General features: G+C 39.2%; 1 protein-coding gene across 1 annotated transcript; it reads right to left on the bottom strand.

Annotated features, from left to right (window-relative positions):
- Positions 1–1,637: 1,637 nt before the first annotated feature.
- On the bottom strand, positions 1,638–11,437 carry map6d1 (MAP6 domain containing 1). Its single transcript, XM_032565319.1, has 4 exons — positions 11,009–11,437; positions 10,393–10,908; positions 9,196–9,523; positions 1,638–2,650 (listed from the first exon to the last, which is right to left on the bottom strand). Exons 2-4 carry the CDS (start codon positions 10,896–10,898, stop codon positions 2,573–2,575), a joined length of 912 nt encoding a protein of 303 aa, XP_032421210.1. The 5' UTR covers positions 10,899–10,908; positions 11,009–11,437; the 3' UTR covers positions 1,638–2,572.
- Between the last annotated feature and the right edge of the window lie 1,936 nt (positions 11,438–13,373).

The following is a 13,373-nucleotide window of genomic DNA, read 5'->3' as shown; positions in this document are numbered from 1 at the left end:
TTCATCTTGGATAAACTTGTCAATTTATCTGTTATTTTAGTTGAGCTTGGATTTAGTCGCTGTGCTTTTTTTAACAGTTGTTTTCTTTTGCTTAAAAATATCTTCCCAGTCCCAATATATTTTTCTATTGTTTAAGCTTTGTATTTTTGCTAAGTATTTACCACCAATGACAAAAAAAATAAAAAACATTTAAACTTTTCTGCCAAATTAACCAAATGCACAATTCTTGTTAAGTATTAAGTAGTATAAGATAAGTAGAAATTCAAAAGAGCAGAAGAAATCTTTTGTTTTTTGAACGATAGCAACATTTGTTATTAATCTGTTGCTAAGAGATGAGAGCGTTTTGGTACAAAATATACATCTGATTTTCACTTTGTGTTGAATGTCTACTTTATAATATACTTTACCGCCAATGAAAACAAAAAAAACATTTTCACTTTTCTGCAAAACTCACCAAATGCACAATTCTTGTTAAGTAGCATATAAGTTGTATTTCAAAAGAGCAGAAGAAATCTTATGTTTTTTGAGCAATAACAATATTTGTTGTTAATCTGTTGCTAAGAGATGAGAGTGTTTCTGGTAACTAAGTGCCATGTCGTAAACATCTGATTTTTACTTTTGCAAAATTTACCAACTGTTAATTTCTTGTGTCTAAGCAGTATTTCAAAAGAGCTTATGTTTTATTAACAATAGTTTTGCTTGTTATTAATTTGGTGTTAAGAGATGAGCGTTTTTTTCTGGCAACGAACTGCCACAAAGTATAAATCAGATTTTTACTTTTGTGTTGAATGTCTGTTTGACAATGTATTTACCACCAATGACAAAAAACAGTAACTTTTTTGCAAAATTTTTATTAAGTAGTGTAAAATAAGTATTATTTCAGAAGAGCAGAAGAAATATTATGGTTTTTTTAACAATAACAATATTTGTTGTTAATCTGTTGCTAAGAGATGAGAGTGTTTTCTGGTAACGAAGTGTCATGAAGTAAACATCTAATTTTTACTTTTGCAAAATTTACGAACTGGAAATTTCTTGTGTTTAAGCAGACAGACAGTATTTCAAAAGAGCTTATGTTTTATTAACAATGATATTATTAATTTGGTGTTAAGAGATTAGTGTTTTTTTCTGGCAATGAACTGCCATGAAGTATAAATCAGATTTTTACTTTTGTGTTGAATGTCTGTTTTATAATATATTTACCACCAATGACAAAAAAAATCACTTTTTTTGCAAATTTTTTATTAAGTAGTATACCGTAAGATAAGTAGAATTTCAAAAGAGCAGAAGAAATCTTACGTTTTTTTTTTTTGTTTACAATAACAATATTTGTTGTTAATCTGTTGCTAAGAGATGAGCGTGTTTTCTGGTGAAGAATTGCCAAGAAGTATACATCTGATTTTCACGTTTGCAAAATTTACCAACTGTACATTTCTAGTGTATGAGCAGATAAGCAGTATTTCAAAAGAGCTTATGTTTTATTACATTAATATTACTTGTTATTAATTTGGTGTTAAGAGGGTTTTTTTCTGGTAACGAATTGCCACAAAGTATAATTCAAAGTAAATCTGGAAAGATTTTTACTTTTATCTTGAATTTTATAATATATTTACCACCAATGACAAAAAAATAATAATTACTTATTTGCAAAATTTTTAATTAGTATAAGATAAGTAGAATTTCAAAACAGAAGAAATCTTATGTTTTTCATTTTTTACAATAAATATTTATTGTCTCTGGTAACGAAGTGCCACAAACTACACGTCTGATTTTCACTTTTGCTAAATTTACCAACTGTAAATTGGTAAAAAAAATCTTCATTGAATGAAAATATTGCAGCGTTTGTAAGCCTATTCCTAACCCTGGTCCAGGTAATGTGCAGATTAACTTAATCTGGAACAAGTATTTACTACTTTCCTACTATTAAATAAATAAAGTTACTAAATAAAGCCAATGGCGTCACAGAGAGATGAACAAAACCCGACTGAGAAGTGAAACAAGCCTAATTAACAATATTTTATTGTAATTCAGCTTTTTAGATCCTTTAATTGCTGTTTCTCTTTAACGAGATCTTTACCAAAAAAAACAAACAAAAAGACTAAACAATAATTTCTTCAAACATGAACTGAATGTAAAGGTAATAAATTATTTTCAGGCAGATTTCTAGAGACATCAAAGGGCAGCATAGCACACTCTAAGCAAACACACCTTATGATAAATCATATCCTGAACTACTGGTGCAGAGTCAAACTGTGCATCAAAGACAAAATAGCAGGCACACAAACATACAGAGCAGCCAGTTTCTTGTGCATCTATAACCAAAAAGAAAAAAGAGTTTGTTTCTAGACTATTCTGTCACATGCATCTTCATTTGTAGGAGCAAGGAGCCTGGAGGAGTATAAAAAGGAGTAGTTTCTCTCTCTTTACCTGGGATAATAAGCAGCTGCTTAACAGTGTTCACAACAACAACATTCCTTTGCATAGATTCTTGCGTTGTGGAATGGACTGGAAACACTCCCACTCCTGATTCCTTTACACCAAAAGCGAGCCGGGGGGTGAAGAGTCGCAGCAGCTGTCAGATGTTGAAGACCCTCGATCCACTTTGAAAGACAGCAGAAGGATTCGGTGGCAGTTTGGTCCTCACAAGATGCTCCTGAGTGAGAGAAGGAGGAGATGGAGAGATGAACTGCAGCAGCTTGTTTCAGGAGGTCAAAGTGATGGAGAGAAGAAGCGGCAGCTGTGGCACTGATCCCATGAAATGAAAGGAGACTGGCTGGACAGTGCCGTCACAGAGCATCAGCTCTGCTGTCAGCGTAGAGCAGGAGTGATTGTGTTACTTTTTCCAACTTAGTGCTGCTCTCCTCATCTTATCGAAGGTTTAAGAAAACCTGTGTCTGGAGACAATCGGTCCTGTGCAGCACATGCAAACACCTCAAATCTGACCTTCCACACAAATTTGGTCATTACAAGAACAGCTCTCCAGAACGCCTCCACATGCCTCGAAATCTGGTCAAAACAACTTCTTAGCCCAGTGTTTCTCAATTACTTTCTGCCCCCTCCCTCACTCCCGTGTGACCATCCGTTCTCTGTACAAACCATTGGCTCCGGCATTGTATGACATTATTAAAACTGCTGTTTTATTGTTCTAACTCAAAATAATTTCCAAAATCAGTTTAAGTGAATCAGTAACATTTAATCAAGGCTGAGTTTGAAAGAGGAAAAAGTGCAAATGATTCACTGGGTTGTGCATTTTTAGACTTAATACTGCAAAACCTTTTATAACTGTAAGCATTGGTTACTTGTCAGCATCTTCAGTTTAGTTTTTCTATGCCAATAGACAGGATAGGTGTCAATAGATAGGTGATCTTATTTCTAAGCCTTAAGGGTTTTTGTTAAACACCCATAAAGAATTTATGATTTGCCATAATTTTAACATTATTAATATTACTCAATCAATAACATATTTCAGTCAAGTTGGATGTTTTAATTTAGATTGGCTCCCCCTCATCCCAGCAGATATAGAGCTAGGGAGGCATCTCCTCTCCTTGTTTGTGCTAAAATGAACTAAACTAGTGAGTCCTTAACTTCCACACCTACTTTATGTTTCTGTTCTAATTATTCTAATTTCCATGTTTTGCCTTTGTGGCTAAATCTGGCACATTTAAATGATGGAAATAAAATGCTTGTGTTAATTAATAGGCATGATCCTTTATTAAATACATGAAGAAATTTTAAAGCAAGCAACATCCTTAGGTACTTATCATCTTATAACCTCTTTGGATGTGACTCCCCAGCACCATAGGACGCAGGGAAAGCTGTTCGCGTTGTTCAGTAAGTCGGATTGTTGAGTCTGTATTCACCCCCCCGCCCAACACACACACCCCCATACACACACACGCTGTTTTCTGCTCTGCCTCTCTCCTAAATTAGATTGGTGCTGAACACGACTGCAACCCGATGCACTTTAACAGATAATCCATCAAACGATGAACTGTTTCCCAGCCCCCCTTCCACTCCTTTTATATTTCCCTGTCACTTATCAATCACATGATGCATCTCTGTCCTCTTCTTATATTTTTTATCGTCTCCCCGCCTTCCTTCTTCACCCGTTTTACTCCCTCACCCCTGCTCTTATAACACAGTGCTGCTTTCCCAGCCTTAGAGAAACCTGCCAACTTGGCACCAAGCCCTCCCTCTTGTCCCTCTGTGGAGCCGGTAGCGTGGGAATGGGGATGAGGTCCAAGTGAAAGAACAGGACGAGATGGAGACAAACGGGGAGGAAAGAAAATTTGGCAGTGGGACGGAGTGGAAAGCACGAGAATGAGGACAATAACTGGAGCACAGCATGAAAGGACTGTGTTTTGCATTCCCTCCCTCTGCTGTGTCATTTTGTGGATGTTTATTTTGCCAGCAAAAAGCCTTCACTTCACACAGAGTATCTCATCTGTGACTCTTTTTTTTTTTTTTAGCAAAATGCCCATTTCTTTACATTCTGACAGTAGATCCACCAGGCAATTTATAGAAATGTTCTTAGAATCATGTATTGGTATTTCTTGGCAACCCTTGTAAAGATTTGCAAGCAGCCTTAAAGTAAATTAATCTGTTATTGGTGTAGCATAATGCTACCTTTTAATTTGGACACATTAATTTGGTGCAATGATAAACTATTTCCATGTTGAATTGCTCACATATTTCGGATTGTTATCCTGCAGGACTCAAAGACCTATTGTCAGTTTAAAGGTCGAGTCAATTAGGGATGGGTAATTGGAATTTAACCTTAATATTTTAAAAGTAAAATTGATAATCAAAAGATCATTTAAAACACATTGCAGGCTTTTAGACTGTACATGTCACTGCATACCACCAAAGCCTCACAAAGCAAAAACACATTTGCTACTACTTGCTATTTTAGCGAGTAGTTTGCTAAAATAAGTAGTTTATTTTAGCAAATAAACTACTACTTCAATATGGAAGTTACATTAAGTAGTACTCTGCTAAGTAGCACAAAATAAGTGCATTAAACTATAGGTTAAAAAAATATTCTAAGTTCAAATATATTAACACTTGTTAATCCTCTCATGGAACAAACAAATTTTCTCTGTGAGAAAATGTTTAAAACAGCAAAATGAACAATTTTAGCAAAAAAAAACAACAAACAAACAAGCAAAAAAAACAAAAAAACAGCTCTGCATAAAGAGTAAAACAAACTTTTTGAACAGCTTTATAGATACAGTGATGTTATATGACTTTCTTTGGTGTGATCTGCAAAACAAAACATTCCGATTTTGTCCACTAATGAACAAGAGAAGGAAAAGGTATAAAACAGCACAGTACAAGCATCCTGTATTGTGGGGTTTTTTTTGTGTTTTTTTTTTTTTTTATTGCGTGATGTGTTAATCATTTTAAACTGATTAGAAGTGACTTTGTAAAGCAGATGCGCCTGCTGTAGTGGATCGATCCCAGCTCAGGCGCTGTGCCGCCCCCGTGCCGTCCTCACCCCGGCTAACTGGAGCGAAACAGAGGAGTGGGTGAAAGGAGGTGGATTTCAGAATGATTGTTCCGGCAGGCCATCTAATCCTCTTTGTGCCGTTTAAAACCAATTGTGAGCAACATTTCCATCATCAATCTTGTTGTGCATCGGAGATCACTGCACAGTCACATGAGCTCAGCCTTAAGTCTTCAGGGGTTGGCTTGAGGGTGGGCGGGAGGGCTGTACTGCCTCTCGGCGGACTGGGAAGCAGACAGGAATTGGTCTCTGCTGAGACGTTTGTCTTTAATTTTAGCTGCATTTCCAAAATTCCCCTGAGTCAGATGTTTTGTCGTGCAGATTACACATCTTTTGCTCAGAATCCTATCACCAAATGTGCACCGTGCACGCCTTAATCTTGGAGTTATGTTGTTACTTATCTGAATAAAAAAACCAAACTCTTCCATCATTTAAATAGTTTTAATGATGAAAAGAGCCTATTAAAGTTTTTAAATGAGCATTCGCAGTCGGTCTGTTCGACCACATTGAAAGCAGGAGCGCTGAAACAGCTTAACGAATGCCTGCATTTCACAGGACACCATAAAGATTGGAGAATCCCCTCACGGACCAGTGCAGCCAGCATGCTGGAGTGGGATGTGTAATGCTCGGTCAGACACCTCTGCAGGGGGCTGGTGAGTCAGTAATGAGTTGGCGCTGAGTGGGCTGCTGTGGATTATCTGAGATCAACTTGATTTGCCACCAGGCCAGTTTTTTTGTTGTTGTTTTTGTCGCTGTCAGATGGACAAATACACAATGTGCGTTATGTGTGGAAAAATCTCCACTGCGGCGCTCCTACACACCGCCAGAAGCACAAACGTCCTTTACTGGATGGGCTGTGATCTCACTGGAACTGGGTCAGAATTATTTTTAGAGTCTCTGTCCTGTCATTGACATCTCTAACTTTGACCTCCAAGCTCATCGCACTCAGGACGCTGAGTGGCAAAACGGTTTAACAGAGCAGACATGGCTTGGAAAAATCATGCAAATAAGCAGAAGGTGGTCTTAATACACTCCCGTGGATTAAGTCTGTTTTTTATTTTCTTTTTTCTACAGCATGGAACACGAGGACAAACCCAGAGGACATTTCCAAGCTTTGCATTTCCTAATACCCTTTAGCTTAATGGAGCAGATGTTGCCACGCTTACAGGCAGACTACCTGACCCGGTCCAGGTCAGAGCGACTACAGTCTCCATGTTGGCAGATGGAATGCAGCACTGTGGGTAGGGAAGAGGGATGGCACGAAACCTCTGGAGATTCCCATAAACCGCCTCATGAAACGTCCAGAAACAGGCTGAACTGAGACGACATGCAGGCAGCAGCAGATATAGAGCCAGGGAGGCGTCTCCTCTCCTTGGTGGGGCTAAACTGAACTAAACTAGTGAGTCCTTAACTTCCACACTTACTTTATGTTTCTATTCTAATTATTCTAATTTCCATGCCACTAATAGTTTTTGACATTGTAAACACAAACTCCCCCTTTCTCCATCAATTTTAATGATTTTGTCTTGGGACAAAATCATTAAGCACAAAATCTTGACAAAAAATGCACATTTGTGTGAATGTATATGAATATTTCACCTAGCAAATACTTATAGAGATTAATTTTCCATTGAGCAACTGACTCCCTTTATTCGCAAATTCCACAGATCAACTCATTTGTTCTAGATGTCAGATTGCATTGAGACAGAAGAACAAAAGTGGATTTCATCCCCCAACAATCTTGAACTTTCCAGTAAACTTTCCACCAGTTCAAAAAGGGAAAGATAAGTGCATTTCTTTTCATTCTGGCATTTCAGAGGAACAGTGTGCTGAATAAAAAAAAAATGGCTGAAGGTGGTAGTGACCAACATGTGCCTGATGAACTTGCTAGTATTTTGGTTGAAAACCTTCTGATGACAGGATGTGCGAGAGACTGGAGAAAGAGAACGTAGAACTCCAACAGATTGGTGAAAGTCTCCGTAGAAAAATCGAGCGCTCCAAACCTAGCGGAAGTGCTTCCAGGCGACCAAACCTGCAAGCACAATGTGATATGCTGGCAAGTCAAACCAATGCACTCCATGCACAGCTCATGTCTGTTCGTGCAGCGCATGAGGAGACAGAGCATCAGTACACGGACATGAGAGCTGCAGTCCACTGTTTAGAAATGGTCCGACAGTCTTTGAAAAGAATTCGTCAGGAGCTTCGGATGGACTTGAAGAAGGCCACAGCTGACTATGAATCAGCAAGCCGAAGAGCTGGAGAGTCTTTCTGATGAACTGGACAATCTCCAAAGCCAGCATGAGAGAGATTGTCTAGAGATTAAGCAGGCAGAACTTGGTTTTGAGGACCGAAAATGCTCTGCTTAGGGAAAGGTTGGGTGAACCAGAAGAGAAGGACCAGGAGCAGCGGGAGAACCAGGGACCAAGATACAACCATCCGAAGACTCAGTAAGAGGGTAGGTACAGCTTTTCCAGACAACGTACCAAACGGGAACACTCAGGTACTGGGTGCCACCGTGGATTTTCTAATTCCTCTGGTTGGTCTGGTGAAACTAGTGCCTTGCTGTTACTGGTTGTTCTGGTATAACTGGTTGTTCTGGTATAACTGGTTGTTCTGGTGTAAATGGTTGTTTTGGAATTAGGAGTACTTTTAGGAGTAAAAGGGCCTAAAAGTATTTTTTTTTTTCTAAAAAGTTACTCAAGTAAATGTAATTGAATAAATGTAACAACTGTAGTTACTGCCCAACTGTGCTCCTTAAGAACTAGCATTTATTTTTATTTTGCCTGGTTGGACAAATTAAACCAAAATTGCGCAAAATTACTGCAAAATATGAGTTCAGTCTTTTATGAAAATTTACAGATTTAGAAAACCCTATTTCGGTGCGCTTACTCACCATGGATATGATTTCTTATTTAGACTAACTCGACATCTCATCGAGAGCCGATAACTTTGCTGTCAACAAAATTGCTCTAATATTCCAAAGTATGTAATGTTCAGGGACTTTGTTTTTGTCATTTATCCACTCACTTGCATGTAACGCGTATGGGTCATAAAGACATGTCCCATTCACTGATATAGCATAACATATTTTATTACAGTTCATAAACAGTGATGAAATAGTGATAAACAGTTATAATATGCTTTAAGAATGTTAGCTAGTGAATGGCGGGTTCCCATTGCAACAAGTGACAGTTTAACTATGCATAGAGTTGAAATGATTACATAAAATATACTAAGTACATACATTTTCTTCCCAATTTTTGATGCACTCCCCAAAACTGAGGGATGTCTTAAAAATGTCCAGTTTGAAGTGCTTATGTCAACTGAAGCCAAAGATGAAGGTATTAAGTTGGTTGTTGCAGCTGTAATTATAAATAATTACTAGATGTAGGTGATTTTGCTGCTAATCCGGACCACATTGGGAATTTACACTCATTTCCTTCGCCATTATCCCCATTCTATTCAGGTCACAGTGATGAGCAAAGCACCAGCAGTGTTACCTAACACGACGCATGGCCTGTTTTAAACAGCTGGGTCACTTTGAGCCGTTCCGGGACAGAATGCAGTATCACTTTTCTGAGATGCCCCAGCAGCGAGAGGCCGCCTGGGAGATGTGTGAGGATGACTTTCTGGAGGGGCGTGCTGCGGTTTTCCACCTGTGTAAATGAAGCTCTGTGAAAATGCATGCCTACCTCTCTCTTGGTTGTTCCACTGTGCTCGGTGGTCTCAGGCAGGATGCTTTGATGGAGGCTGGAGGGGCTGAGGGAGCTGCCGGTTCGCGTGGCAGCCAGGTTGTGCTGAGTGACGGGCGGAGGCTGGATATTGGAGGCAGCAGATGGGGGGATGAGCTCAGCCTTTTGCCTGCTCATGGCCCTGCTGACCTCTCCGCTGTAGGCGGCCTGATAGCTGGTCTCACGTGGGATGTGGGTGGCCTCCGTCCCTGGGCTGGAATATTGAGCTGTGAGATTTCTCCTCGCACTCCTGGCTGGCTTCACCCCTGTCCATGGCCTGTACTCTTGCCTGGAGAAAGAGAAACGGATCAATACGCAGGAGCTTTCATAGCAGGGTTGATGTTGAAATTGCAAATTTTCTGCTTCAAAACTCAGCCAGAAGAATGTTATCAAAAACCAGCAAGAGCAACTACATCACACCAATTCTAAAGTGTACCATCTTAAGATCATTTTAATTGATCTACAAGGCCTTTGAAACCCGCAGCTTTTCTGTTGGAACATTTTCAAAACTTGAACTGAGACATCTAACAAGACAAGGCCTGACCTGAGATAATGCACTGGGGTGCATATATATATATATATATATATATATATATATATATATATATGCTGTACATTTACTACTGCTTTCTTTAAGCAGTAGTAAATGTTCACAGTCTACATTGACCAGCTTAAGTTTCTACTGGCATATTTTAGCTTCTTTTGCCAAGTGTTTTTAACTGTTTTGTTGGTTGCTGTGTAGTAGGGATGTGTTGGTGAGGTTCTGTTTAAAATCTTTAGTATCACTTTGTGCTGCACAGAGAAATATACTATTATACATTATACTGATTGGTATTGGCATATAACATGTTGTGTTTTGAGTAACCTTTTGTTCTGGAAGTTCATTCTTGAAATAAAAATGCAAATATAAATTAAGGACTCATTTCTAAGTCATTTTAGTGCATTCATCTGGAACGCTTATAGGAGCATTATTGATTATCAGCTCTTCTTCTCCCTCTCTGTGCAGCCTGCTCTCTGAGTTCCAGCATGGATTTCGCTCAACTATAAATAAACTGAACCTCGTTAGGCATGAAAGCAGACATCAGCACACAGCTTTCCTCGCTGGGACGGTGACGGACTGGACAGCGCCTGGTGCTGAAACAAGTAAAAAGCACGTACCTGTAGGAGCTGGTCTTGTTCTCCTCCGTCACCTGCTGCTCCGACCTGTCCCCCCGCCTCTCCCCAACCTGCGCCTGGAGGTGGTAACTGTTCACCGGGCTGCTGTCCGAAGCGCCGTCCCCCCTGCTGCCCCCGTTATTGATCCAGGGGAAGTTATCCTTCCTAGGAATGGGCCAGGGTTTGAAATCCTGCTTGTACTGAGTGACACTCGGGAACGGCACGCCGGGCGGGTGGTAGTCCTCCCGGGGCTTGTAGCTGGGCTCCCTCCGTGCCCTGGAGGGTCCCCGGGGTCCATCTGCGGGCGCATGAAGGGAGCCTCGGACGCGCGGCTCCGGGGTGGTGTAGTTGTTCTCCGAGTCGGAGAGTTGCTTGGTGACGGAGCGCACCTCCTGCTCCGCGATGTCCGAGTAGTTCTGAATGGTCAGCGGGACCGAGAGGTCCGATTTGTCGAATTGATTCCAGAAACGAGCCAGGCAGCACACTCTGCTGATGCACGGCCAAGCCATAGCATTTACTCTACTCCTCCCGCCACACACAAACACAAAAAACCAAACTGTTAAAAGAAAAGGAAAAGAACAGAAAAGAAAGAAAAGAGTGATGAAAGATCAGAAGTTACATTCAGACAGAGAGTCGCTCTCCTCCCTCCACGCCTGTCTCCGGGAAGCTGAGCCCATGTCAGCAGGCAGCAGTAGCAGAAGAGATGAGCCGGTGTCGGTCTGTCGGGGACCGTCTGAATATCCCTCTCACGTGGTCTGTGATAGGGCTCCCACTATGCAGAAGAATGGGAGACCAGTTCCTCCCCGCATCTCCATCCGGATCCCATCGGTGTGACTGGACTCGCAGTCGGTGCCGCACATCCTTGTTGTCCGTCTCTACTACAGAAGATTCTCACACGCTTGACCACATGATCTTTTAAACAACTACTTCTTCGATTAGCAGATCGAACAATTACAGTTTAGCTGAACCGTGAGGTTACATAACTTCGATGCGGCGCTTAAAGTAGGCTACAGTGGGATGTATGAAGGTGTGAGGGCTGATCTGTCTTACTGTCAGCTGGAATGCCTCGTGGGATAATCTGGAGAACACCAGACTCACATTTCCTTCCGTCTAAGTGTCTCAAGAAAACTCGGATCGTTTTATCCTTGAGATCAGTTTCAGTCTCCCAATCATTTATCATTTTTTTTCATAAGTTTACTTTGTGCTCCCTATTAAAATTTTTACTTTTCAGGCCACTTTTAGAGACCAATAAGGATAATATGAACATTTTCTTTTAACCATTGGTGCAGTTAACAAATACAAGATAAGTATCACATTTAAACAAGATAACTATCATGTTTATACAAGGTGATTCTGACAGAAAAAGCAACTCTTATGATTAAACCTATAGCGCTAATCATCTGAAGAATTGCCTCCTGTTGTCAAATATGTTCATTATGGGATACATCTCACTGTGTGAACAATATAGCTTCAAACCAATTTACAGCAACAGATAATAAAATAAGATCATACCTGCCTTATGCAAGTTGCAGGTTGAAGTCAGTCAACCTTTCTTTTAGAAGAAGAAAAAGGAAACCTAGAAATGGTAATGTGATATTGCCACCTGCAGGAAAGATATGGCATTACTCTTGCACTTTGAGGCATTTTCCCGAATTTTCCCAAATAAATACATCATTTTCCGAATACCAAAGAAGTATGCATGACATTCTGGTTGAGTTAAGTTTGTACATGTAATAGTAAAGATAACCTATAGAAGAAGATTAGGATCACTAAAATAAAAGTGAAAAGAATTCTGACTTTTCACAGAATTGTGAGGAAAAAGGTCAGATTTTCCCCCCAGCGACTTTAATCCTTTTTCCGTGAGAATCTCATCAAATAATATTCGAAGGTGTTTTTTTTTTTCTTTTCAAAACAGCCTAAAATGAACCAGTCCCACACATATTGCATATAACTCCCTGATCCAGTTATCCAGATAGAAAATTGTAGCTTTACTTATATCAAAAACTGGAAAATGTTTATACAATTTTTGATACAAGATTTTTTTGATATGAGACAGAGAGCTCATATGGCAATTTAGAAATAAATACAATTCTAAAACCTATCCACAAATTACAAATGTTTTAAAAAATGTAAAAGATCAAAATTCTATAAAATCTAAAACAATAGCAAGTTTCAATAAGCATAAAAATTGTCCTAATAAAACAAAATAGAATAAATTGTACCTATTAAATAGTGAATAACCAATGAAACGCAATTAAAAACCAGACTGACAAGTTGTCAATTTGCTTTTAAAACCATGGACATTAGCAGCTGCTCTCAGCTCTTCAAGGAGGATGTTCAGTGGATGTTCAGACAGTTTTTAATGTTTCCCAGTGTCAAAGCATAGCAGACCAGCAAGCATTTGTTTTTGGCAGCTAATGTGACCCAGAACATTTTAGGGTATCAGTCTATGTAGATCCAGCAGTTGATATTGGTTTGCAGGCTGCTTGTGATGTTCGTTTTATTTTATCCTTGAAGTAAAGATGAAATGCTGAGATATTTCCCATGCAAATTATAGGACGATAGGTCTGCCACCTATATAAAATGGTAATTTATTTAGTGAAAAACTGCTGAATTTGAGCTCTATGCAACGTTATAGACACACACAGGTTTTGAGTACAGCTACTTTGTTTAGGCCATTATTGCTTAATATAGCTTTCCCCTAATAAATGCATTTCAAAACCTACCTTTTTTTTAAAATTAACTTTTATACTTGTGATGCTAAAATAACGGAGTATGATGATCTGAAACGTTTAAGTGTGACAAAAAAAAAAAAAGAAAACTCACAAATCTGTACAGAGGCATACTTTTTAAAATAGTACTGTAGGTTTAACAATCATGTTTAAAAACATATAACCACAAAAATATTAATCAAATTTAAAAGGAATCTAAATTCCCTTTAAATTTGATCATCCTCTCAGCTTATTTTAATGAAGCGCTTAGAT

This window comes from Xiphophorus hellerii, chromosome 6 (genome assembly GCF_003331165.1).
Source record: "Xiphophorus hellerii strain 12219 chromosome 6, Xiphophorus_hellerii-4.1, whole genome shotgun sequence".
In the NCBI taxonomy this organism is placed as follows: Eukaryota; Metazoa; Chordata; class Actinopteri; order Cyprinodontiformes; family Poeciliidae; genus Xiphophorus; species Xiphophorus hellerii.
This window is presented reverse-complemented; position numbering and strand designations above follow the sequence as displayed.